Source organism: Telopea speciosissima, chromosome 1 (genome assembly GCF_018873765.1).
Source record: "Telopea speciosissima isolate NSW1024214 ecotype Mountain lineage chromosome 1, Tspe_v1, whole genome shotgun sequence".
Classification (NCBI taxonomy): domain Eukaryota; kingdom Viridiplantae; phylum Streptophyta; class Magnoliopsida; order Proteales; family Proteaceae; genus Telopea; species Telopea speciosissima.
Genome location: NC_057916.1, coordinates 31,604,793 through 31,631,697, shown reverse-complemented (window position 1 = coordinate 31,631,697; position 26,905 = coordinate 31,604,793). Strand labels below are relative to the sequence as shown.

The 26,905-nt window shown below is 40.1% G+C and overlaps 1 protein-coding gene across 2 annotated transcripts in view; it reads right to left on the bottom strand.

Annotated features, from left to right (window-relative positions):
* LOC122652773 (iron-sulfur protein NUBPL) overlaps positions 1–26,872 on the bottom strand; it is a 31,641-nt gene extending 4,769 nt beyond the window's left edge. The window contains exons 1-7 of one of the 2 annotated variants that reach the window (XM_043846661.1): positions 26,738–26,872; positions 26,497–26,632; positions 25,846–25,968; positions 25,016–25,113; positions 22,079–22,205; positions 21,542–21,627; positions 5,100–5,225 (exon numbers count right to left, since the gene is read on the bottom strand). In XM_043846661.1, coding sequence (XP_043702596.1) covers positions 5,100–5,225; positions 21,542–21,627; positions 22,079–22,205; positions 25,016–25,113; positions 25,846–25,968; positions 26,497–26,632; positions 26,738–26,803 — 762 coding nt within the window. In that variant the 5' untranslated portion in view covers positions 26,804–26,872. The remainder of the gene's footprint in view (positions 1–5,099; positions 5,226–21,541; positions 21,628–22,078; positions 22,206–25,015; positions 25,114–25,845; positions 25,969–26,496; positions 26,633–26,737) is intronic. The other variant, XM_043846738.1, reaches the window with a different exon arrangement.
* Between the last annotated feature and the right edge of the window lie 33 nt (positions 26,873–26,905).

Below are 26,905 nucleotides of genomic sequence, written 5' to 3'. Positions count from 1 at the left end.
GAGGTTCTACATGCTGTCCAGCCAGTAGATCCGACACAGATAGCTTAAGTGCGGGGTTCCATTGGGGTTCTCTAACTCTAGAAGGGAGAGGTAGTTGGCTGTTCGAAATGCCCTTACAAATGAGTCATGAGATTGGTCTGGATTTCTTAATCGAGACAACCCACAACTTAGAGGCTAGCATGGGCAATATTGAACCAGAACCTGAAATCACACAGGTTCCAAAAGTTCAAATTTTTGCGGGTTTCACAGAAGGGGGATTAGGCATTAGAAGAATCAAAGAGGTGAACACCGCTGGTACCATCAAGCTTCTTTGGAAAATTGCCTCAAAGAAAAAGAGCATTTGGGTTTATTGGATTTATGCGAGGCCCCTGCACCAAGATTCCATTTGGTCGGACTCCACTTCTTCCGATGCCTGCTGGGTTTGGAGGAAGATCCTGGCTAGCCGTACCCTGGTCCTTCAGGTCATTCACTCCAATATAGGGGATGGTCGCTCTACTTACCTCTGGCTGGACAACTGGCATCCTATGGGAATTCTCTTGCATCGGATTACCCCTAGATTCATTTACTCCTCTGGCTTTCATAGGCTCTCCTTGGTGGCTGATATTTTAGGTCCCAATGGCTGGGATCCTCCCCCCTCAGGTCCTACGCTCACTACTATCTGGAACGAGCTCTACTTGATCACTAGAAGGCCTGCCTCAAGGGGTGATTGCGTTACTTGGACTTCCATCAGCTCTTACTCCTTTTCTTCCAAGGCTGCTTGGAATTTTGTTTGTCTGAAAGGTCCTTTGGTTCCTTGGAGAAGGCTTCTTTGGTTCAAGCATTACATTCCAAGGCATTGCTTCACAGCTTGGAGAGTCTTCAATAACTGTCTCCCAACTCAAGCTTTTCTGCGCAACCGTCAGATCTCCGTCTCTCGTGCTTGCTGCCTTTGCTAGAATAATGATGAAGACTTGAACCATCTTTTCTTTGAGTGTCCTACTGCTGCTGCAATTTGGTCGAGAGTTCTCCTCAAGCACTGGCCTGTTTGTAGACGTATCCTTCCTTTCTCTAGAGAATGGATTTGGATTGATATGACTTTTGCTAGTTCCTCTACTTGTGATGCGGTTGGGAGGCTGGCGTTTTGTGCTTCTCTCAATCATATTTGGATGGAGCGCAATTGGAGAAAATGGACCTCCAACTCTCTAACTTACCAGAAGATTTGGGATTCCATTTAATTTGAAATTAAAGCAAAGTTATCTTGTATTCCCCCCTCTTCTTGTCTTGACACCCCCAGGAACAGATTCATTGTTCAATCTTGAGGTCTCTCTAATGTTTCTTTGCTAGCTCTGGCCTCTCATTCTTCTGCTTAGGCTGGCTGGTTTGGTTCTTCTCCTTTGGGGCCCTTTGTAATTCTTCTTTCTTCTCTCTTTTGGTAATGAAATTCTTATTCACCCAAAAAAAAAACAACAATCATTAGTGAACCAACTCAATTGCAATATAAATGGTACTTATGAGGCAGGAGTTCCTAGTATTCCTTCCCAAATGGTTGAAATGATGAGTCTAGTTCATCATGTTATCATTTTATAATAGTAAGAGAAATTTGGACATTTTCTAGGTTTTAGCTTGACTAAATGGTTTTCATTTTAGCAAGGCTTTGCAGATATTCCTGTATTTTCTCCAAATTTTTGCATGCCACCATGATGTAGATTCTGGCCAGAGGAAGAAGCAAAAGACCCATCGAATTTTTTGGGCCAGAGCTGGACCAGCTCGAGCAAGCCCAGCAGGACCAACTCAAGCCAGCCAAGGAGGGACCAAATATGCCCCACGATTTTGAGAAGATTCCCCTTTGACCAGTCAACTAGGATCAGTGCACTTTAGTAGTTATTATATTTAGTAGTTTCTAATTTGTTCCTTGGATGTGGCTGAATTATAAAGCCTAGTAGTTCTAATTAGTTACCTTCTATTTTAGTTAGTAGTTTTATTTTGCTAAGTTTCTATTTTAGATTAGTTTCTATTTTATTGTAAGCTTGCCTAAGCTATTAATAGGCCTCTGATGTAGCCTAGGTGAAATAAATCTCACTTAGGACCAGGTTCTGTTTTAGGGTTGGCCGAATGGGCAGTTTAGGGTAACTAGGGCAAAATTAGGGTTAGGAATGGGAGATTGAGTTAGGGTTTTATTGGGTAATGGTCTGCAGAATTTTAGGAGTCTATTAGAATAGGTTTTAATGAGGTTTGAATAAGAAATAGAAATTCAGAAATATTAGGGTTAGGGTTTTGGGTTTTCAGATTTAGGATCTAAGCTGAAACTAGGGTTTAGGAGCAGATTTAGGGCCTGGGCTTTAGGTCGAGTTTTCCTAGCAGGGAGGGGGTGGTTCGGCTGGACTTTGGTGGGGTTTTGATGGCTGGTTAGGTCTAGGCAGATCTTAGGGTTTCTGGGTTTTTATGTTGAGGGAGGGATTTAGGGTTTGTAGTGGATAGGTGAGGCTGCAACTGAGATCGAGTGGGAGGGTTACTGTGATGGACCTGTGGTTAGGTTTTGAGTGTAATCTGATGAGGGAATAGGGCTGTGATGAATGTAGATGAAGCTAGGGTTTGGGGAAGTCGATTAGGTTAGATGGAAGTAAGAAGAAGAGATGATAAAGTTGCAGGAACTTGTAACTCTTACTGGAATTGCAGAATTTCAGCAGCAGCAACCTTGAAGAACTTGAAGGAAGAAGAAGACGAACCTCCCGATCTGCAAGATGCAAGGAGTCGCCGGATTACTCCAGCCCTAGCCCTTGATATTACTCACAAGGGGTCTTGATATGACACACAAGACAGAGAAGCAGCAGCAGTCATGGCGGCAGCAGCAAGAAGAAACAAAATTTCAAACATAATAGGTGGGGGAGCCTCCCACGATTCTACTATTTATAATAATAAAGGGGGGCCTAAAGGCCTTACAAATAATCAATCTAAAGCAATCCTAATCAGATTAGGAGTTGGGATTCCTAATCTGAATCCTAATTATAAAACATAGAATAGACTTATACTCTAAATAGGAGTATAAGTGTAAACAACTAAAACAAATAAAATAAAATACTAATCCCTCTAAAATCGTGGAGGGGAACTAAGAAGATAAACCATGAAAAAGACTGTTTTAACCCTAGGCTAAAAGAACAAACAAATAAAAAGGCTCCAACGAAAAATCAAAGAACAGCCAAATTAATCATGGTTTCGGCTTCTGCATCAGTCTCACATTGTAATGAAGGATCAGATTTGAGAATAGAATTTTCTGGCCAATTAAGCCATCGGATTATGGAGATCCTCCTTGTTTCAACAGCTGAGATAGATGTGGGTGAGAGACCCAGGCTGAGAGAGCCATTTCCCCTACCCCCTCCTTCTATCTTCTCTTTTCCTCTTCTTTATTACCCTGCTCGATCTCTGTTGGTGACTGCTGCTGCCTGTGACTGTTGCTGCTTCTGGAGATATCAATCGAAGACTGCTGTGATCTCTCCTTCACTTTTGAGTTCTGTTGTTGCAGCTGCTTTTGCTGATCAGACAAGGAGACTTCACCCTCCTGCGGATTCCAGTTCTGCTCCAGTTTGACTGCAAGCTTCAAGACCTCACAACTCCATAATCCTTCATCAGATCCTGCAGACTTTTGGAGTATAGAGTACCCTCATCAGGCCCTACACTCGAACCTGGTTTGGAGATCAGACTCCCTCTGCTGTGCAAGATCCATCCAAACTTTCTATTTGGTGTCACCCTTGCAACTCTCAATTCAGCCATCAGAATTGCACAGGATTTACAGCATAGGTGCTCCTCCATAGGTCCTCCACTCCATCCAAGTGTGGATCCAAATTGCTGCTTGGTTTGGCTTCTAAACCTAACTCCCCTACTTTCTATTTTGGTGACCTTAATATCAGTCCCTTCTATTGGCTGAAACCGAGTTCCAGCACATACCCTAATTCTAAACTTGTGTTGGTCACCCTTCTACTAGGGTTTGTGAGCTGGTTATTGAGGGTTTACTTGGGACTAATTCTGCCCTAATTTAGTCCTCAACACAACGAATCGTTATTCCAATTATATGAGGTTTACCACACAACTCCTCCTGTTTTGCCATTCAATTCTATTTAAAGCCATGTTGTTGTTAAGCCAAAATCATTGAAAGGTTAAAAAAGTGAATGTTAAGGATCCATGCAAGAGGGCTAAGTGCTTTTATAGTGCCAGCGGTCAATCTGACACACCAACCCTCTTCCTTAAACTTCCTAATTTTTTCATATCACCACCCCCTAAAAATAGGAAGTTTCAGGGGAATTTGTAATGATAGGTGGAATTAAACTCTTCGTCTCTTCAATGTTATATGCTCATGGGAACAACATCATAACACCAGTGTACTAGAGAAGAAATTCCCTAGTTTCAAAGAATTCACGCACAGAAAAGCTTAAAAGTGATTGATCATGTACTCAAAGGCAAAAGATCAAAGTAGACTAGATGGGATCACCAGGTGCTTGAACTAGGCTATGAAATTGGACAAGACTTCATTCGATTGAATATCAATGAAGTAAATTTCTTCAATTTCGGAAAACAAGATTTGAAGCTACTCTCCTACATCTTTTGGCTTCCCTATAGACACCATTTTTTTTTTTTTGGCATCTGTCCTAACAACCATTGTGGAGTAAGTGGACTTGCTCTGGGTTCCGACATGCTATATTTGTGGTGCTCAGCAAGAACTTTATAAAAGAAAGTGTATAGGAGCTATACCTATTGAAAACAGCCAGGTATCAAGAAACAAAATGGAGAACTACTTGGGGACACTGTCCAATTTTTCTTAAATTTTTACACTTCCAATGCAAACGTCTTTTTATAAATCCGAAGGGGATTTAACAAGAAATGGGAGGTTTCAAACAACATTGAGAAGCATTTCAATTTTGCACCCTATCGAAAAGTTAATTATGTTAAAACCTCCATGGTGTCCAAACAAATCAATTCCCACATGAATGAATTCCGTCCAGGAACAACAATCAGTGCTGCTTAATCAACTACAGAAGGTAATTTCTTCAAGTTATTCATTCCCTAGCATACATCTTTGAAGGTAATAGTATTGGTAGCATCATTAGAGATCAGAACAATTAGCATACCTCGCCAAGGAATTCCATGTCCATCTCATCAGCAGTTCTACGTGCTCCTCCACTACCAAAAATGTCTGTTTTTTCACCACAATGTGGACATCTAAAGCAGCTCATGTTCTCTATCAGTCCCAAAATCTGTATGAACAACCAGAACCATATAAATATGGAAAATGATAAACTGCATCATTCGGTGAATTGAGTGGCCATAATTTAAACTGCTATTTATTGGTGGCTGTCACAAAAGTAAACTGAAATCAGCTTAGAAGTTCTAGTGGGTCAAGCAGACGCAGCACAAGAGAAGCACAATAACATGGTAATACCAAAATATTCTGATGAACACTGTCTTGATTTCACATGAGAATTTAGTATGCTCCACTAGGGCATACATTTCAATATTTTCTCAGAAAATTGGCACCTATCACATCCAAATAGAAAATAAAAAAACTGCAACCAAGACTAGGAATGACTGTTAATACTATAAGAGATGCAAGATACATAATGTGAAAGCTACATACTCGTCATTTAATTATTATTATATCAAGGTTTCCTGATAGAAGTAACAACTGCAGCATACATAAGATACAATCTGTGACAAAACCAGGTAAACAATAACTAGTACCTGTGTATAGCAAGAGAAGAGGAAAGAGAAGAGAGAACAAGGAGAGAAGAGCTAATCGATTAGGATATGATCGGTCCCCTAACCGATAGAAACAGTAATATTTATAACATGAATAAAATATCTAATTATAAAATAGCTCCCAGCATATAGTAATTACTAATGTGAAATATCTCCCACACACTGCTTGGATCATCCTTGAAAAAACACATTTCGAAACAAGGCTTTCGTAAACAAATCACCAAGTTGATTAACAATTACTGACAAACGAAATAGAGATCAACATCCGCATCACAACATCTCTTACAAAATGACAATCAACTTCAATATGCTTGGTCCGTTCATAAACGAAAGGATTACGTAGATAGCTGCCTGATTATCACAATACATGTCAATAGGTTTGTTAATTAGAAAACCAAGTTCCTGAAGAAGTGACTTTAACCACATTAATTCAGCAACAGTATGAGCCATGACTCTATACTCAACTTTAGCACTTGACCTAGCCACTATAGTTTGTTTCTTACTCCTCTAAGTAACAAGATTACTACCAACAAACATCTAATATCCAATAGTTGACCTCTGATCATCTTCAGCACCTAGCCGATCAACATCAGAATAACCAACAAGATCAATAAGGTTACCAGGTGTACAAACAAGACTTATTCTTGCCTTCTTGGAGCATCCTTAAGATATCTCAAAACATGACATGTTGCCTCCTAGTGAGCCAGTTTGAGTTTCACTATGAACTGGCTTATAACAGCTACTGCAAATGATATGCTGGACCTAATTACAATAAGATAGATGAGTTTACCAACCAATTTACTACATTGATGCTTGCTTGCAAACTCATCATCACAAACCCCTAGTTCTTGATGTGGATCCATAAGGGTATCAACAGGCTTAGAACTTAACATCTCAGTCTCAGAGAAGATTAAGTACATATTTCCTCTGAGACAGACTAATACCCTTCTTGTTGTGAACAACCTCAATGCCCTAAAATATCTGAGAGCACCTAAGTCTTTCATTGGAAAGTGTTGTAAGCAGGCCTTGACATCTTAAGTACCAGATAAATCGTTCCCAAATAGGATAAAATCATCAATATAAACAACCAACACTATTACCTTGGAACCCTGACTACAAACAAACATAGAGTGATCAAAGTAGCATCACGTGAACTCATAACCACTAACAACTTTGTTAAATTTATCAAACCAAGCTCTTGGTGACTGCTTCAAACCATAAATTGATTTTCAAAACTTATACTTTTTGTGAATTCCCCCCCTGGGCAACATATCTGGAAGGCTGCTCCATATAAACCTCTTCAAGTAAATCACCATACCAAAAGCATTCTTCATATCAAGTTGAAATAAAGCCCAGTCAAGATTAGCGGGCAGAGAAATAAGAGAACGCAAATAGAGTTCAAATTGCCATAAAAGAAAATGTCTCAAAGAAATCAACCCCATATGTTTGAGTGTATCCTGTAGCAACCAAGCGAGCTTAAAACTACTCAACAAAGCCATCAGGATTATTATTAATGGTATACACCCAAAACATCACCAGCTCTTTACCTAAAGATAAACCAACTAGAGTTTTCAACATCCATAACTAATTTTCACCCAGGATGAGTTAGCGCCTCTTGATAAGCTTTGGGAACAAAGTGCGCAGATAAGAACCGGGTAAAGGTACAGAGGGAAGAAGGCAGATGGGAAAGAAAAATAAACTGAGTAATAGGATAAGCAAAAAGGGATTTTTTTGGTGCATGAGCAAGTACCCTTCTATAGAGCAACAAGTAAGTCAATGGTTGGATATGGAGGAGAAGGATTATGATGCAGGACATTTGGGGGCTGCTCCTACTAACCCTAGCCCAGGCCCAATTAGATTCTCCAAGGGATACCATCTTAGGCCCAAGCCCAAGTCCTACCAGCCCTGCATTTATTTTTTATTTCCGTTATTGCAGTGTAGTTAGTTTTATTTCAGTTTTCATTTTTAGTGGTAGTGTGGTGAGCAGTTATAACTTATAACCCCCCCCCACAGCAAGTATGTAGACATTTATATTCTTTAGAAGGGCTACTGCAGCCTCTTTGAGGGGGATGAATGATGGAATAGAGGAAAAAAAAGGATTCTGAATCTTCTTCCCCCCCCCCCCTATCGGGTTTCTCTCTCTTTATTTATTTTTCCTTCTTTAAATCCCAAATTCTAAAGCCTTTACTCAAGGGGGCGCTCTCGGCCCAATGAATATCACTTATTCTGGTGTCAGTGGTGGCATACAATCGGCTTACGCACTAATGAAGATCTTTATAGTGGAGCTAGGACTAGTAGGAGCAACCCCCAAATGTCTTGCATCAACTCTCCCTTGCTTTAAAAAAAACTTGACCTCGAGTTTGGATAAACCCAGGAAACCAGTCCATATGATGCCCATCCATGCCGTTCAAAAGCTCCAGTAATTCAGGAGAAGAGGGATGAAATCTTGAAACTGCAGTGGAATGTTGAAGTCATACGCCATTACTGTTGCAGCATCTCCAGTGTTGTTCGTCATTCCAACTTGGGATAAGATGGAATAGGATGGAACAATGGTTGTTGCAATCTTGTGGGTAAAGAAGTTCAATGGATGTTACAGTAAAGAGGATAAGGTAGTTGTATATGGGTATTTTGGAGTTCTGGCTTGAGGTTTCCAGAACAGGAAAGGGAACAAGATAAGAGAAGTTAGATAGGAGAAGAAAGATAAGAGGGGAAGCGAGACTGAAAGGGAGAAGAATCCAAGAGAGAGAGAGAGGAGGAAAGCTTCAGCCAGGCAGGAAAAAAAGAAGAAGAAGAGAGAGATTCACCTAGGTTGGGCTCTGATGCCAAAAATGATGGGGTGGATTACAAGAATAGGGAGAAACACAAAGACAAGAGATATAGTACCAGAAGTTGGGATTTAAAGAAGGAAAAAGAATTAAAGAGAGAGAAACCCGATAGAAGAAGGGGGGAAAGAAGAAGAATATTCAGAGTCCCTATTTTTTCTCTATTCCATCATTCATCACCCTCAAAGAGGTTGCAGTAGCCCTTTTAAAGAAAATAAATGTCTACATACTTGTTGTAGGGTGGTTATAAGTGCCCACCATACTAAATAAGGTTTGACTGAAACATAACTCCTTCAATATATAAATCAGATTTAAGCAATCTTGGCTTACTTTTGGTTTTTAGCAATGTTTTATCATACTAAGATTTATGGAATTTTTAGATTTGAGCAAATCCCCAACATTTAAAAGTTGAAAATTGCACCTACCGCTGAAAATCCAGTTTTTGTTCTTGAACTGGGGGGTTGACTTTTTATCCTTTTAGAATTTTATTTTTTAACTATTTTTATTGGATTCAAATAGGGGATATTTTTATTAGAATATAAAAACATTTACTTAAATGATATTAGGCATAAATATAAAAACATTTACTTAAACGATATTAGGCAAATATAAAAACATTTACTTAAATGATAATTAGGCATAAATAAGTGTCTATCCTGGTTTCTGGCATAAATAAGGTCTGTCCCAGTTACGAGCTAGTTTTCCTCAAGTTTTGATGGGGATAAGTGAATTTATATAGGTGTTCAAGTCGAAACTTGCAAAATTACAGGAATATGGTCGAAACTGAGATATCTCGGTCGAAACATAACTGCATGTTTCGACCGAGATGATTTTCTATGGGTACGATATAGGGTTCGAAACCCTAATTTAGGTAGCTATGGGCATACCAAAGTGATAAAACTCAAAATAATGTGATCGGTGGCAATTTCATAAATTCCAGAATAGTTCAGGACCCTCTTTGGACGAGGTAAATAGGAGCTGGACAAATCAGTCAATAAATTTGAGCGAGGGGCTTCTCTGAAATTTTTAAATCAAACTGGACTAAAATAAAACAAAGTTTAGGAAGGAGGCACTTTTAGGTAATAAAATAAGAATATGTCATTATTGAGAATAAGAAGAACAATATTCTTCTCCACTATAAAACCAGCAGTGGCCTACTCCAACCGATGTGATGCAGACCAAAACATGAGGAAGAAGAGGCCAAAATAATGTTCACGTGAACAGTGTCACAGCCCCTTGATTTGGCTTGGTGAGAATATTCCTAGAAGAATCAAGGTGCAGATCAGTCTTTAATTATTAGCTACTTCAAGTCTTTATGTGCAGGGCATTATTGTCAATTCTTATTGACAGATTTTGGTACTTCAAGTGTTGGCCGATATCACCTTTGGTGGGGACCACTTGAAGGAGTGAAGATCTTGTTAAGTTTTTAATTTATTCCAGTCCTAGTCAATTAGAGTAGTTTCTATTTTTTATGTTGCACTTATTATGTCAAGTTTCTCTTTCATCTTACTTGAGGTGCAAGTTCTGCCCTCTTTATATTGTGAGGCTGTTTATGCCTCTCCCCACGATTTCTATAGTGATTGAAAATTGCTTTCAGCAAATTATGTTTTCTTGAGAAGTGATGAATGTGACTTGAACAGTTGAGAAACCTGGCTGAGAGAGTTGAAGCATCTTTATCCCTTTTCTCTCCTATCTTCTTCCTTTCCTCTCCTACCCTGCTCGATCTCTGTTGGTGACTGCTGCTGTCTGTGACTGTTGCTGCTACTGAAGAATACCATCCGAAGGCTGTGATCCCTCCCTCACCTCTGAATATTGCTCCAAGTTGCTGCTGCTGCTGCTGGAGATCAGCATTTGAAGGTTGAAGGCACTTCTCCAACACTGTTGTTGCTATTACTGGTTGTTCCATCGATTGAGACCATTGCTGCACCTCTACAACCCCTTTGACTGCAAGTTTCTAATTTCTTAATGTAGAAACAGATTTGAATTAGGTTAATGCTTGGATGGTTAGTTCATCCCAAGCACGTTGTATTTATAACTATAATGAAATAGTAAAAATAATTACATAAGCAATGTGGGATTAAACCACATAAGAAACTAACAAATAATAAAGGAAAAAAGTCCAGAATACCCCCACGGTATTCTGGCCCAATATAACTAACACTCCCCCTCAAGTTGGAGCATATATATCATGCATGCCCAACTTGACTAAGATAGGATGAAACAGCTTGCTACTCAATCCCTTAGTGAACACATCAGCTAGCTGATCAGAAGACTTCACAAAGGGAACACAAACGAGGCCAGCTTCAAGCTTCTCCTTGATGAAATGTCGGTCAACCTCCACATGTTTCGTGCGATCATGCTGGACAGGGTTATGAGCAATACTAATGGCCGCTTTATTGTCACAATAAAACATCATTGAAAGATGGATAGCAACACCAATATCCTGCAATAACCCTCTAAGCCACAGAAGTTCACAAATTCCTTGTGCCATTGCGCGGAATTCGGCTTCAGCACTAGACCTTGCCACAACATTCTGCTTTTTGCTCCGCCAAGTGACAAGGTTTCTACCCACAAAGGAACAGTAGCCAGAGATAGATTTCCTGTCAGAAGAACCAGCCCAATCGGTATCAGTATAGGCTTCAACCTTCAAGTGACCATTGGCAGATAGAAGAATTCCCTTTCCTGGAGCAGACTTCAAGTACCTCAAAATACGACGGACCGCATCCATATGAGAGGAATATGGATCGTGCATGAACTGACTCACCAAACTCACAGCAACTGCAATGTCAGGGCGTGTGTGGGAAAGGTAGATTAGTTTGCCTACTAACCGCTGATAGGCACCCTTGTCAACCGGCTCACCCTCTTTCTCCCTAAGTTTTGTAGTAGCTTCCATAAGAGTATATGAAGGATGACAGCCAAGTAGCTCTGTCTCGGTCAATAGATCAAGGACATATTTTCTTTGAGAAAGAAAGATGCCCTTTGAAGATCAAGCAACTTCTATCCCTAGAAAATATTTTAGGGGACCAAGATCTTTGACCTCAAACTCACGGCCAAGAAGAATTTTCAAATCCCTAATTGCAACATCATCATTACTAGTGATCACAATATCATCCACATAGACTACGAGAAGAGTAACCTTGTCACCAAGTCGTCTGATAAACAAAGTGTGATCAGCATTGCTCTGCTTGTAACCTGCTGAAATCATAGCCTTATGAAATCTACCAAACCAGGCCCTAGGTGGCTGCTTCAAGCCATAAAGGGCACGCTTCAATTTACAAACCTTGCCCTTAGTCCTGTCATCAGAGAAACCAGATGGAATGTCCATATATACCTCCTCCTCAAGCTCCCCATGGAGAAAGGCATTTTTGACATCTAACTGCTGAAGATCCCACCCAAGATTTGCAGCACAAAATAATAACACCCTGACAGTGTTGAGCTTTGCCACTGGTGCAAAGGTCTCCTGATAGTCAACTCCATAAGTCTGAGTGAACCCCTTTGCAACCAAACGTGCCTTGTACCTGTCCACCGAACCATCAACCTTCTATTTAACTACGAAGACCCATCTACAGCCCACTGGTTTTTTCCCTGGAGGAAGAGCCACAAGATCCCACGTATTATTTTTGTGTAGTGCTCTCATTTCTTCCAACATTGCTGTCTTCCACTTTCCATCTGTAGCTGCTTCCTGCCAATTTCTAGGAACCGAAACAGAGGAAAGAGAAGATACAAATGCACGAAAAGAGGGAGAAAGAGAGTTATACGAAACAAAATGAGATATGGGATGTAAAGTGCAAGTCCTAGTACCTTTGCGAAGTGCAATAGGTAGGTCGGAAGGAGAGTTATACCAAGGAGAAGGATTACCAGGAGATGTAGGATCTGTGTCTGGAACCGGCAATTGGACGGGTACTAGTGCTATAGTGGGATGCAATTGCCCTCTTGTGGACCTTCCCCTTGTATAGGTGATCATGTTGGAGTTGTCAATTCTCTTCTGAAATTCACCAATAGTTCTCTAGACCGGAGTCTACTCCCCCTGAGTAGGAATATTAACAACACTATTTTCTATGGTCTCCCCCTATAAAGGATTCCCATTAGGTGAGGGAGGAACAGCCAAAGGTTGTTGGGAGGTCTCCAAAGTAGGATGGGCAGCATCCAAGGGTGGATGGGAAGCATCCAAAAGGGGCTGGACAGCAGCCGTGGGTGGTAAAGAGGGCTGGGCAGCCAGAGGCTCCTCAGGTAGAGGAATCTCGAAAGCCACATCTTTACCAACACTCTCCCCCTGAAGAGGTGGCGAAGAATAATAAGAAAGGGACTCATGGAAAACAACATCCATGCTAACCATGGTACGGCGGGAAGGAGGATGGTAACATTTATAGCCTTTCTGGGTTGGAGAATAACCCAAGAAAATACAACGGAGTCCTCGAGGTTCAAGTTTGCTGGGAGATTTAGTGTCTCGAGCATAACACACACAACCAAACACCTCGGGAGGCACAATAAAGGATGAATTACCAATTAAAACATCAAAGGGACTACGGGAGTAAAGTACTCGAGATGGCAGCCTATTGATGAGATAGGCTGCCGTGATAACCACATCCCCCCAATATTGAGACGGGACATTCCTCGCAAACATTAATGCTCTGGCCATTTCTAACAAGTGGCGGTTTTTCCTTTCTGCCACACCATTCTGGGCAGGGGTATCAACACAACTAGTCTGATGAATGATGCCATGGTCAGCCAAATATTTTTGAAATTGTGATTCTTTATGCTCTGTTCCATTATCACTTCTCAATATTTTGAGAGTAGCCTGGAACTGAGTTTGGACCATTTTATGAAAGTGTTGAAAGCATGAAAAAACTTGATTTTTGGTGTGCAAGAGATAGACCCATGTGTTCCTAGAATGACAATCAATGAAAGATACAAACCACCGATGGCCAGAAATAGAGGGTTTACGATTAGGGCCCCAAACATCAGAATGCACTAACTCAAAACAAGAACTTCTTTTATTTGAAATAGGATAATTTGAACGTGTTTGTTTGGTTTTTGAAGCATACCATTCTCCATTCATTCCCTCCACTCGATCCTCACTTCCACCATATTCCACAGGCTTGAACGTTCTATTTTCATTCCACCCCTCATAACTTCACTTCTACCAATCAGAACTTCACCAAACTTGCAGCAGAGCCCTCTCTCCATAGATCCTACACTCAATCCAAGTTAGAGCCCAAACTGGTCGTTAGTTTGGCCTGCAGAGAACAACTTTCTATTTTGGGAGTTGCTGTCATATCTTTCAGCTCAACCATCAGAATCAATTGAAACTTTCAGCAGTGCTTCTACCCTATACAAGCATCATTTGATCCAAAGCTGAGAGAATTCCTTTGGCTGGTTTGGTTGATTTCACAAACTTTCTAATTCTGCCTCTTGTTTCTATTTGGATTTGTGGGTTTTCATGGGACTAAATTAACCTAATTTAGTCTTACGTTACAATGGAGCTGTAATTACTTAAGGACATTCTGGATGGTGCTGAAACTCTAGGGATGGAGTCTCCCAGACCTGGTAAGTAGAACTATTCCAGAAATTTTACTTTAGACTGGAATGGTACAATAGACCAGTTGCAGGAAAAAAACCAGAAACAGAGCAGGGGTTAGGTTCTTCAATTTGTGAGAGATTAATCCCAGGTCTATGACCATAAATCACTAGATAATTAGATCAGATTCTGTAAACAGCATTGGAATGAATGCTTGAGTGATTTGAATCGATCACCCAAGCCCCTTTATTTATAGTAACTTGAAGTAAACTGATCAAAGTACAAATAGGAATAATAACACCTCAGTCCTAGTCCTACTAGGAATTCCTAATACAACTAGGAATGCCAGAATAGGACTCAGCTGAGGATAAAACAATAAAAATAAAAGAAAAGAAAAGAATCCAATCTGACTAGTACTACTCCTAACATGACTAGGACTAATCCTAATCAGCTAGGACTAGTAAGACTAATCCCAATCAAACTAGGACTGCTTACCCCAATCGGGTAAGCAGCCTATTTCAACACTCTCCCTCAAGTTGGAGCAAAGATGTCGATCATGCCCAACTTGACTAGATTGGGATGAAACAATTTTCTAAACAATCCCTTGGTGAAGATATTAGCAAGTTGATCCGCAAATGTCACAAAGGGAATACAAATCAGCCCAGCTTCTAACTTCTCTTTGATGAAATTCCTATCCACCTCAACATGCTTGGTACGATCATGTTGTATTGGGTTGTGTGCTATGCTGATGGCAGCCTTATTGTCACAGTACAGCATCATAGGAAGACGAATAGGAACACCAAGATCTTGTAGCAAACCTTTAAGCCATAGTAACTCACAAATACGTTGTGCCATAGCTCGAAACTCAGCTTCGGCACTAGAACGAGCAACCACATTTTGCTTCTTGCTACGCCATGTGACAAGATTTCCACCTACAAAGGAGCAATACCCAGAAATAGACTTCCGATCAGCAGAACCAGCCCAATCAGCATCAGTGTATGCTTCTATCCGTAGATGACCATGCGTAGACAAAAGAATTCCTTTTCCAGGAGCTAACTTCAAATAGTGCAAGATACGAAGAACAGCCTCCATATGAGAAGAGTAGGGATCATGCATAAACTGGCTCACAGTACTCACGGCGACAGCAATGTCAGGACGCGTGTGTGAAAGATAAATCAGCTTCCCTACAAGTCTTTGGTACCGGCCTTTGTCAACAGGCTCACCCTCTTTCTCCTTGAGTCGAACAGTAGGGTCCATAGGAGTATCTGAAGGATGATAGCCTAGCAACCCGGTCTCAGCCAATAAGTCTAGGACATACTTCCTTTGGGAGAGAAAAATGCCTTTAGAAGATCTGGCTACTTCAATCCCAAGAAAGTATCGTAGTTTTCCTAGATCTTTAGTCTCAAATTCTTGTCCAAGGAAGGTCTTCAACCGTCTGATCTCATCACCATCATTGCCAGTAACCACTATATCATCAACGTAGACTATAAGAACAGTGAGTTTTTCACCAACCCTCTTTATAAAGAGTGTGTGATCAGCATTACTCGCTTATAGCCCACAGAAATCATGGCCTTGTGGAACCGCCAAACCATGCTCGCGGATCGCTTCAGCCCATAAAGTGCGCGTTGATCGCATATTTTTCCTTGGTTTCGTCACAAGAGAACCCTGGTGGAATGTCCATATACACCTCCTCATCCAGTGTTCCATTTAGAAAGGCATTTTTTACATCTAGCTACTGCAAATCCCATTCAAGGTTGACTGCACAAGATAATTACACACGAACAGTATTTAACTTTGCAACAGGTGCAAACGTGTCCTGGTAATCAATGTCGTATGTCTGAGTGAACCCCTTGGCCACGAGTCGTGCTTTATACCTATCCACAGTGTCATCCACCTTCTGTTTCACTACAAACACCCATTTACATCCAACGGTTTTCTTCCCAGGTGGAAGAACCACAAGCTCCCATGTGTTTTTTTCTTCAAGGCATCCATTTCTTCCATCATAGCTGCCTTCCACTTTCCATCTGATAAAGCTTCTTGCCAATTGTTAGGAATACGAACAGAAGAAAGAGAGGAAATAAAGGCACGAAAGGATGGGAAAAGGGAATCATAAGAAACAACATGAGATATGGGATGCTGAGTGCAAGTTCTGACACCTTTGCGAAGAGCAATAGGTAAGTCGGGATCATTAACAGGTGGAGAGGCGGGTTCGATCCGGGTTCGCAATTGGATGGGTACTAGAGCAACAGTTGATTGAACCTGCTTATGTTTCCTTACTAAGTCTTCACATTACGCATCAATCCTCCTCTCGAAATTCACTAATAGTCCTTTGGATAGGAGTCCGGACCGGGTAGATTGCTCCCCCTGAATAGAAATGGTCTCCCCGTGTAGGAACCTCTTCCCCGCCTCGGGGAGTACTAGGGGCAGAGCCGAACTGGTTCGGACTCATGGTAAACAGATCAAGTGGAGGTGGAGAGTCAATAGTCGCACATCTTCACTAACACTCTCCCCCGAAGAGGTGGGGACACATAATATGGAACATGTTCATGAAAGACAACATCCATGCTGACAAAAGTCCTGCATGGGATGGAGGGTAGTAACATTTATACCCCTTTTGGGTAGCGAGAATAACCCAAGAAAATGCGGCGAGGCTACGTGGGCAAGTTTACCAGGGGACCTTGTATCCCTAGCATAACAAACGCATCCAAACACCTTAGGTGGGACTATAAAGGAAAAAGAGCCAAGTAATAGCTCAATAGGGGCTTTTGAAAGAAGAATCCATGGGCAGCCTATTAATTAAATAGGCGCAGAAGAACAAGATCCCCCAATAAAGGGAAGGGACAAGTGCGAGCAAACATAGGGCCTAGCCACCTCCAGGAGGTGGCGGTTTTTTCTCTCGGCCACACCATTTTGGGCTGGAGTGTCGACACACGTGTCCGATGGAGGATTCCATGTGCAAGAAGGTATTTTTGGAACCGACCTTCCATATACTCTTTCCCATTGTCACTCCTCAAAATTTGAAGAGTGGCATTAAACTGGGTCTTAATCATTTAATGAAAGTGTTGAAAACATAAAAAAACTTCACTCTTTGTGTGCATAAGGTAAACCCAAGTGAACCTAGAATAGCAGGCAATGAAAGTGGCATACCACCGATGGCCAGTCAGGGAAGCTTTCCTACTAGGCCCCCACACATCAGTATGAACAATATGAAATAAGGAAGAGGATCGTTCATTAGAAATAGGATAAGTTGAACGCGTCTGTTTAGCCAAGACACAAGGCTCACAAAAAAAATCTTCCTTATTACAGTCTTTAACTAATGCTGGAAATAAATTTGATAAAGTACCTAAAGGGGGATGGCCTAGTCTAGAGTGCCATTTATGTAAATCAGAAGAGAAAGATGCTGAAGGCAAAGCCGGAGTAGGATCGCCATCAAGCAGGTACAATCCGCCATGCACTTTACCCGATCCAATCGTCTTCCCCGAGTCCAGTTCCTGAAAAACACAGTAAGTGGGAAAAAAAGTCACTTTACAATTTAGGGATTTAGTGATACTGCTAATGGAAAGAAGGTTAGTTGTAAATTTGGGAATATGCAACACAGATGACAGTGTAAGGGAAGGAGAACAACCAATGGATCCTTTCCCTAAGATGGAGGAGAGGGACCCATCAGCAATTTTGACTTTATCCTTACCAGAGGCAGGAGAATATGTATTAAAAAGGCTAGAAGAACCTGTCATGTGATCAGTAGCACTGGAGTCAATGATCCATGGAGTGGATACTACTCAAGCACAATGACCAAGAAAAGAAATACATGCGGGCAAAGAAGGAACCCGAATTGGCAGAGACATAGTAGAGGCACTTGATGTGTTCAACATACGACGCAAAGCCCGGAGTTCTTCCCGGGAGAAACCAATGTCGCAGTGGGAGTTGGAGCTACACTTTCAGTATGATTGGCTTTGTTTTTAGACTTAGCACGACCACGTTTGGCCTCAAAATCAGCTGGCTTTCCATATAATTTCCAACACTGAGCCTTAGTGTGATATGGTTTGTGACAATGCTCATACTTAACAGGCTCTTTGGTAGTAGAAGCAGCAACACTGTCAGAAGAAGCAACAAGAGTGGGGCCAGCAGTCTGTAAGGCTGATCTCTCAACTTTGGGAGTAATCATCATGGCAGCCCATCGTGTCTCTTCACTGTGAACAGAAGAAAAAGTCTCCTCTACAGTGGGGAAAGGAACCCGTCCAAGGACTTACACCCTAATAGGATCATAGTCATCATTGAGGCCAGCCAGGAAATCATAGACACGGAATTGGTCTACATAGGTGTGGTAGCGTAATATCGCAGTAGTAGTAGGTGAAACCGAGCATAGTGATCCAATTGCTGCCATAAACATTTGAGGGCAGCATAGTATTTGGTGACGACATCTCCTTCTCGAGTAGTGGTTTGGAGTGTCTTCCCGATTTCATAAACCTGAGCACCACTTCCGAACGACCATAAGTGCCCTTGCGCTGTCCATATCTCGTAGCAGTGTCAAGGAGAAGATACTGACTAGAGAGGTCAATGGTCATAGAGTTCGAGAACAAAGGACATTACCATTGCATCATTGGCAGCCCATTTAGTACGAGCAACACCTTCTTGATGAGGTTGTTTGGTGGTGCCAGTGAGGTGGCTTGTGAGTCCCCTACCAGCCCATCGTTAGGGATAATGATCTGCCCAAATCAAGTAGTTTGTACCATCAAGCTTAATGGCAGCAGCATAGGGAAGAAAATCAGACCTAGTTTGATCTCCTCTAAGCGATAGTCATCTCCGAGTCACCCATGATTCAGCCAGACAGAAAAATCAGATCTGTAAAAAAACTGATTCGAATGGGTTTTTAATTTGCAGAGTTTTCAGCCGTCAAAATGGGCTGAAACCTTGGTCGAGTTCCCTACTAATACCAGGGAAGATAACCTCCAAAAATTAGCTCTTTCTGATGAGCCAATAAAAAACCCTAAATTTTGACAAATTTAGGAAGAAGCTTGGTTGCAGAAAAACTGATTGCAGGAAATTGCAGAAAAGTGCAGCACTGTATCTCAAACACTTCTGCAGTCTTCAACTAAGGGCTGGTGTAGACCAATAGAAGCAGGGAACAATCTCCATAAAAAAAGAAATCAAACTTCAGGTGTAAGAAGAGCTCGATCTCCAGGGATGGAATAATCCTGCCGGCAGATTTAGGTCACACCAGCTGTTCTTCGATCTTCAATGAGGTGACATTGAGGGCAGCAACTAAAATTGCATTAGATCACCTCACAGTTGCTGCCCTGATGTGGAGAAGGAGGCCGAGAGTGGTGGAGAGAAGAAAAAAAGGGAAAAAAAAAGAGAAAGAAGAGAGAGGAGAGAACCTGAAATCGAGAGAAGCTGTTTCCTAGATCAGATTAGGCTCTGATACCATGTAAACAGCATTGGAATGAATGCTTGAGTGATTTGAATCGATCACCCAAGCCCCTTTATTTATAGTAACTTGAAGTAAACTGATCAAAGTACAAATAGGAATAATAACACCTCAGTCCTAGTCCTACTAGGAATTCCTAATACAACTAGGAATGCCAGAATAGGACTCAGCTGAGGATAAAACAATAAAAATAAAATAAAAGAAAAGAATCCAATCTGACTAGTACTACTCCTAACATGACTAGGACTAATCCTAATCAGCTAGGACTAGTAGGATTAATCCCAATCAAACTAGGACTGCTAACCCCAATCGGGTAAGCAGCCTATTTCAACAGATTCTTATATACCAATTTTGAATGTAAACCAAGTAAAGATTTATGATAATAAATTGATGGGTGAAAGGGGCAGGAAACATAATCTCTGCTCAGAACTAGAAACAAAAAGAAAGAAGAAGAAGAAGAATAACAGAAAGAAGAAAGGAAGGATCACACTTGTGATTCAAGACTGGAAACTGAAAGAAGAAAGAAGGTGGAGAAGTCAATTGAACCCGCCTGTGATCTCCAAGGTGGGCAACCAGCCACCAGAAAAAAATAAAAAAACACGCTTCTATTCATTCCAATCTAATAATCTGAATTTGAATCAAACTAGGGAACTGAACTTAAACAATCGCTATCTCCTATGATAGCTAACAAACATATAATATTAATGAAATGAAATTTAAAAATAAATTCCCTAAATACCCCTACTGAATTAAAATCCAGGTTTGGACCTGGTTTTCGTTGGTCTAGACTTCTCAGATTGGGTCATGCCGGCCCAACTAGGCATATGCAACTGCATCATAAAGCCTGATACCAGAGCACAATCCACATAGCAGACCCAAATAGTTGTGATAAGGACTAGTCAATTTGATTCGTGTATGTGTGGTTTTGGGTTTTCCAAAGTAGAGATGTCAATCACCTCATACTTCACTCAACAACTCAAGTGCTGCAGACCTTGGTAAAGCAGTGAATGCAAGTACAATGGGTCGATTTTTGGACATATAACATCAAGAGTGAAAAAAGAGGAAAAAAGGATCCATTGGCAAGTTACCTGTAATCATTACTGAATTAAGATCATAGGAGAAAACCAGTAGAAACAATCCATATCTAATTTCATGAAGTAAGCACTATCTACTGCTCAGAAGCTTGACATTTGAGAAATGACAAGTTGTGCTACTCCAAAACTTATAGGTAAGGAACTTATCGAAAATATCTGAAGAATAAGAAAGGAGTGGAGGATCGGGAGGAAAAAATGTTTAGTGGCAACAAGTATCTGCTTCCTCTCCAAATATTCATCCCTCAAAATCAGGATCACATCACCAGACGTGAATGGAAGATGAAGGCCCTAAAAATAGGATTACCAATGAGCTGAGCAAATCTGATCACTAGAAGCAAAAAGTTGTCGAACCTTCCCCTCCCCCCCCCCCCCAAACACCCAAAAAGAGAAGAGCGAGAAGGAGAAAAAGAAAGAAGATGCATAGGAATTTCCAGTAATAATCAAATATGACTACTGCAGAAGGTTTATTGTTTATGTGGATACATCCTTTGTTGGCAAGGAGCATCGAAATCTTAATTCCAAACCCATAGAGATGTTATGAGCTACTGGAAGTTTGAAGCCACAAGAGACCCACATTCAATATACTTGAAAATATGTGGATAATAATCAAATATGAATATGGCAGAAGGTTTATTGTTTATGTGGATACATCATTTGTTGGCAAGGAGCATCGAAATCTTAATTCCAAACCCATAGAGATGTTATGATCTACTGGAAGTTTGAAGCCACAGGAGACCCACATTCAATATACTTGAAAATATCAATAGGATAACCATGGAAAAAGCATATTCTACCCAGAAATGCAGACACCAAAGAAATCTTCCGACCATAAAGTTCTGTTTCAAAGATTTGTGTGTCATAAACTCAAATATAGTGAATTGCAATCTCAATGAGCTATAAATGTTTCTTCTTTTTTGGGGGTTTAAGAAAGGTATGTAATGGATGTCCATACAGGGACTTGAACTTTACGAAACATATTTGCTCCTCTCCGTGCATCTATCAGTGCAACATCTTGAGGAGTTGAGACAATCAGAGCACCTGCCAGCAAACCCCACAACAAACATAGTTATAACCATTAAAAGAGTAATTTGCAAGGAGAAGAAATCTTTAGCAATGGAAAAGCTTCTAACCCGTGATAGGAATGTACAATTGCAAAAATAAATGATGTATCCATGGTGATATGATAGAGATGTGTCCTAGGATGAAAAATATTACGAAAGAACAGGCTAGAGAATAGTTTAGTTATTTCTTTCAAAAAATAACACATGCTTAGCCAAAAAGCATTCACAATAAAGTATCTTTTGCTTGACTACAGGCAACAAAATCCTAATCACAGGAGCATATGAAAGTTCTGAATTAGAAACAGCAACATAAAAAGATTGTAGGGTAAGCCAAACTTTGACAAATATCTTGTATACCATACAAAAATTAAATTTGAAAATTTCCAGCAGGAAAAAGTTAGAAAATGCTTCTGATTTGGGGCAGGTACCTGATAATTGTAGCCTCTGAGAAATAGATAACTGAGCATCTCCAGTGCCAGGAGGCATATCCACAACAAGAATATCAAGCTTTCCCCAATCAACCCCCCTCGTCAACTTTTCAAGAGCACTCATTACCTGCAAAGATAGAAATCAAATCAAGCTCCTAATGAGAAGGGTATATCTGTAAATGAGAAGAAGGGAGATCCTGCTGAATGATGAGTTAAATGTTGAACTGATAAAATCGTATTTTTATATTCCTTAAATCATTATGCAGGACCAATATAATTTTGTATCAACTCTAAATACTCATGCTTCATATCTTCATATAAATGACCTCATTATGGATTATAGTTGAATAGTATGCACAGATGATATACACAAAAACAAGAACTACATCATACCATTGTATCAGTCGTGGTGAATTACAAGTCAAATATTGATAAAACAAGATCATAAATTTAACACTCAACTGCTTAGATGAGTTTTATTTAGAGAACGTTATAAAATTCTGCAAACCAGATTTTGTTTTGTCCTTATTATCACCATATTATCAGGAACACTTATGACCATCGCTGTTTACGAACCCAAAGCTAAAGGCAGAGAATGTTCACATCAATCAAGGAGGTTTCTAACATAGAATTTACTTACACAGAAGGGTTTTTTAGTTGCAGACCCTTTTGGGTTGCATCTTGTTTCGCTTGATTATAATGTTATGCTCAACCCTCACAGACGAAGCGCACAGTCTATTACACTTCTAAACCAGAAGATTCTTCTTGCTACTTTTACCTTATGGGTAGAAACAGAAACCCTAGTTTGCTCCATAGCACCTGGACCTTAATTCATCCCTTGAATGGTGGCTTTTATGTGTTTATCAGCTGAAGTTAAGAAATGTAATAGAGACTACATGTTGAAAGTAATTGCATTAGATTTTTTTTTCCAGCTACGTCAGAGCTAACTCATCCTGTATTATAGAATATAGCCAAAGATGTATTCAGCATCACTAGCACTGATTTTAATTCAAGCAACTATTTTTGGATCTATTTTTCTTTTAGAAACCCCATACAGGACTCAGGGAGAATACCATCAAAGCTAGTTGGCATATGAAATGAAAGAAGCTACAGGGTTATGATAGAGTTTTCTCCAGCAAAAAGGTTACTATTACAAGTATCATCGTCTTAAGCTTCCAAGTAAAAAATAAATCTCAACATGATTTAATGGTGCTTCTGATTCCATGGCTCAAGGTTTCGGTTTCGGACCTGGTTTTGGCCAGGCAGAAAACCGAGTTGCTTTGAGATCTCGGCTAGTTGGTGCTTTTTTTTTTCTGAACTCGAAGCCAAGTTTCAGTGGGTTTTGACTTTTTGACCTAGTTAGGTCATGAAAATTGGTATACAGCCTATTTTGGGCCATTTAAACACTGACACTATTATATTTTGAAATATCAAAGTCCAAATAGGAGTTTAACTTCGAACCCTAGGTTGGTAGGCTACAACATATTAATAAGCCCTATTCTACACATAATTTAGTAGTAGAAAGCATACCATTAATGTAAAATACTGAGCAAGATCTCAACGAGTTGGTGCAGTTTTTTTTCCTGAACTCGAAGCCAGGTTTCAGTGGGTTTTTGACCTAGTTAGGTCATGAAAATTGGTATACAGCCTATTTTACGCCATTTAAACACAATAACACCATCAGATTTTGAAATATCAAAATCCAAATAGGAGTTTAACTTCGAACCCTAGGTTGGTAGGCTACGACGTACTAATAAGCCTATTCTACACATAATTTAGTAGTAGAAAGCATACAATTAATCTAAAATACCGAGATCTCGAGTCGATGCTGTTTCCTTAACTTGTCCTCTATCTCATCTTGGACCTTCAAAAAACCGAGATAACTCAGAGATCTCAGCGAGACCTCGTTCCAGTCTGATTCAACTTTAATTGCCATCCATGGTTCCATGAATGCACTAGTGATAAACCCCTACCACACCCCCCACCCCAAGAGAGGAGAGAGAGGAGGGGGATACACCCAAATGATGTCACAAAGCTTATATCCAACTCTATCCTGACTGTAATAACAAACATAATTTAACTAAGCCATATACAAACAATTATGGTCAGCTACATGAATACTGTTTCGCCATTCCTCCATAAAGCTATAACAGTTGTGAACTCAAAAGTACTAATGTCATTTCTCACTATTTCAACACATGTCATTTTTTGACCTTCCCCTTGCCCTTTTATCACATTCAACTTGCATCATATTACTCCTTACCAGTGCCTTTGTTGGTCTTCGCAATAGAAAACATAGAATACAATGAAGATTTTGAAAGCACCAGCTTATCCATGCATCAACATCTCTGGAATGGAGTTCATACAATTTCAGAGGATATAAGCAAATTTGTAGGCCCAGGACCTTCAGAATTGGATTTGTAACAAAGCATGGAAAACCTCAAGGGTTTATTAACTTGGATGAAGGATCTTAATATATTCCTCCATGGAAGTACCTTCCTTTATATATATATATATATCATCGTGTCCAGATATCTCATGCCAAATATCGGAAAATTAATCCATGTCAATGATTACAAAACAATATTGAAAGAAAACATGATCCTCTAATTTATCGTGATAAAAAATTTATTTTCCCTCTTTAAGGAACCATTCGGTTTTTCTTTTTTGTTCTGCCCTTTTATCTACAAATTTCATTATTAAATACAAAATTACCATTTTAATATAAAATGAGAAGGGCGATAGGAGAAATATTATCACTTTGACTAAAACTGCTGATAGCCAAGTGAAAGCCAATCCTTGAATAAAATAAGTGACAGATACACTTCAACACCAAAACAATATGTGCAAGACCAGTAAATCAAAAAAATCATACAATCACAAAACAAACATCCTTCATGCTGGAGATTCGAAGGATAAAATAAGGAAAGCACTAACCATAGGACCTCTCCACACAATTGGTGCATCCTTCTCTACAAGAAATCCAATCGACATACACTTAACTCCATGATTTTCAATAGGAACCATCCTTAAATCTGCTAACAGAAATTCAAAAACAATTAGGAGCAATCAGAATATGACTAAATCTGCAAGAGATGATACCCAAGCAAAATAAGTTACTGTAGGCAGCTACAATAAACTGATAAAAGAATTAAAAATGAAAAGACCCTGCTAAAATTCAAAGGAAGAAATTGACAGGTAAGATGGATGTGAGTCCTCTCACATGGACCTTCCCATATCTGCCACATGGCAGTTGGAAAAACTTACCAAATTCACCAGCCTTCCAAACGTTAGCATTCCTATGAATACATATGTAGCCTTTGACTTCACTAAGATTGTAGATATGGACTAAGAAGTGTGACATCATCACATCCATAGTAGATGGAAGCAAGAAAGATTCATGAATAATACGCAAAGCGCATACCACTTGTCACAGTTACATTATTGATCATTACAGCATTTTAAGGATCATTAAGGAAACTATGGCTGAAAAATAAAATTTAAATTCCATGCAATTGACGAGAAAAAGCGAGAGAAAGAGAGATAACATTCAAAATCCATGTGCTTGATAAGGAAGTAAACGCCTAAGGAAGGAGATGAAAGCCACCTTTGTGGGTGGGGGGGGGGGGGGGGAAGGTTAGAGAACTCTTTGATCTGATTGTAGGGATAAAGGTTGCACATAATTGCTGTAAACAGTAGTTTTAACATTTTTTTTTTCTCGAAAGAGGGAATTGTCTGAGTTGTAAAAAAAAAAATTTGCAATTCACCTTCACTCAGTTCTGGCTTTCCATGAACCTTCATCATGGTAGGGATAGATGGCCCATACACATCAGCATCAATCAAGCCCACTTTAAGTTGACAAGTGTTAGCAAGTGCAACAGCCAAATGAACTGCAGATAACAGAGAAAACATCTCAGAACATTAAAGATTAGTGCACCCATAAAGCTTCAATGTCACAAGAACATTCCGTCGAATGGCACCCTTCTTTCTAATAACAAGCATATGCTTGTGCCGTCACACATATAAATTACTTTAAACACCTCTTTTAGGTAACTTGACATTTCGAATTTTTCCTCGAAACCCAATGGAGCTCCAACTTCGGTATGTATGGGAAAAAACTACCAGGTTCAACGAAGAGATAAAACCCTAAAAACGCATAATAAATTTCACTTACTGTTCCAAACCTGTTACGGAATTACCCAAAATGTAGAACTACAAATTTTGCTTTAAGCGCTCAAAAGCCTGTCGACAGACACTAAACCCAAATCCTTAAACCCTCCCTAGATAAGAGCATGGCAATCATCCCAATATCATGAAGTTGTTCAATCTATCAAGACTGGAGCTTGATATACAAAATTCAAAAACAAAAATAAAATATCCCGAACTAGAAACATGATTCAAGAGTTTTTCCCATTTACCAGCGGTAGTAGACTTTCCAACACCGCCTTTTCCAGAAGCGATGGCTATAATATCCTTAACCCCTTCAATCAGAGGACCTTTGGCTGCAACCCTCTTCTCATTCAACCCAGCAAAACCTCTAACAGTTTCCACTCTCTACATATGCGTGGCCGTTGTTGAAACGTCAATGTTCCGCGGAAGTAACGAAATCTTGAAATTTTGAAATTTTGGAGAGAGTGAGAGAGAACAATAAGAGCTTACAGTATGGTTCGCAGTAGAAGATCTCAACAACCGCTTCATGGGCATAAATCTGCTACCCAGACCCATTGCTCCACGAAACTTCTAATTTCCAACTCTCTCTAATGCTGACAATCCAAATCATCAAACGGTGATCACTTGTTAACCCGTTCCATTTTTTTTTCTGTTTTT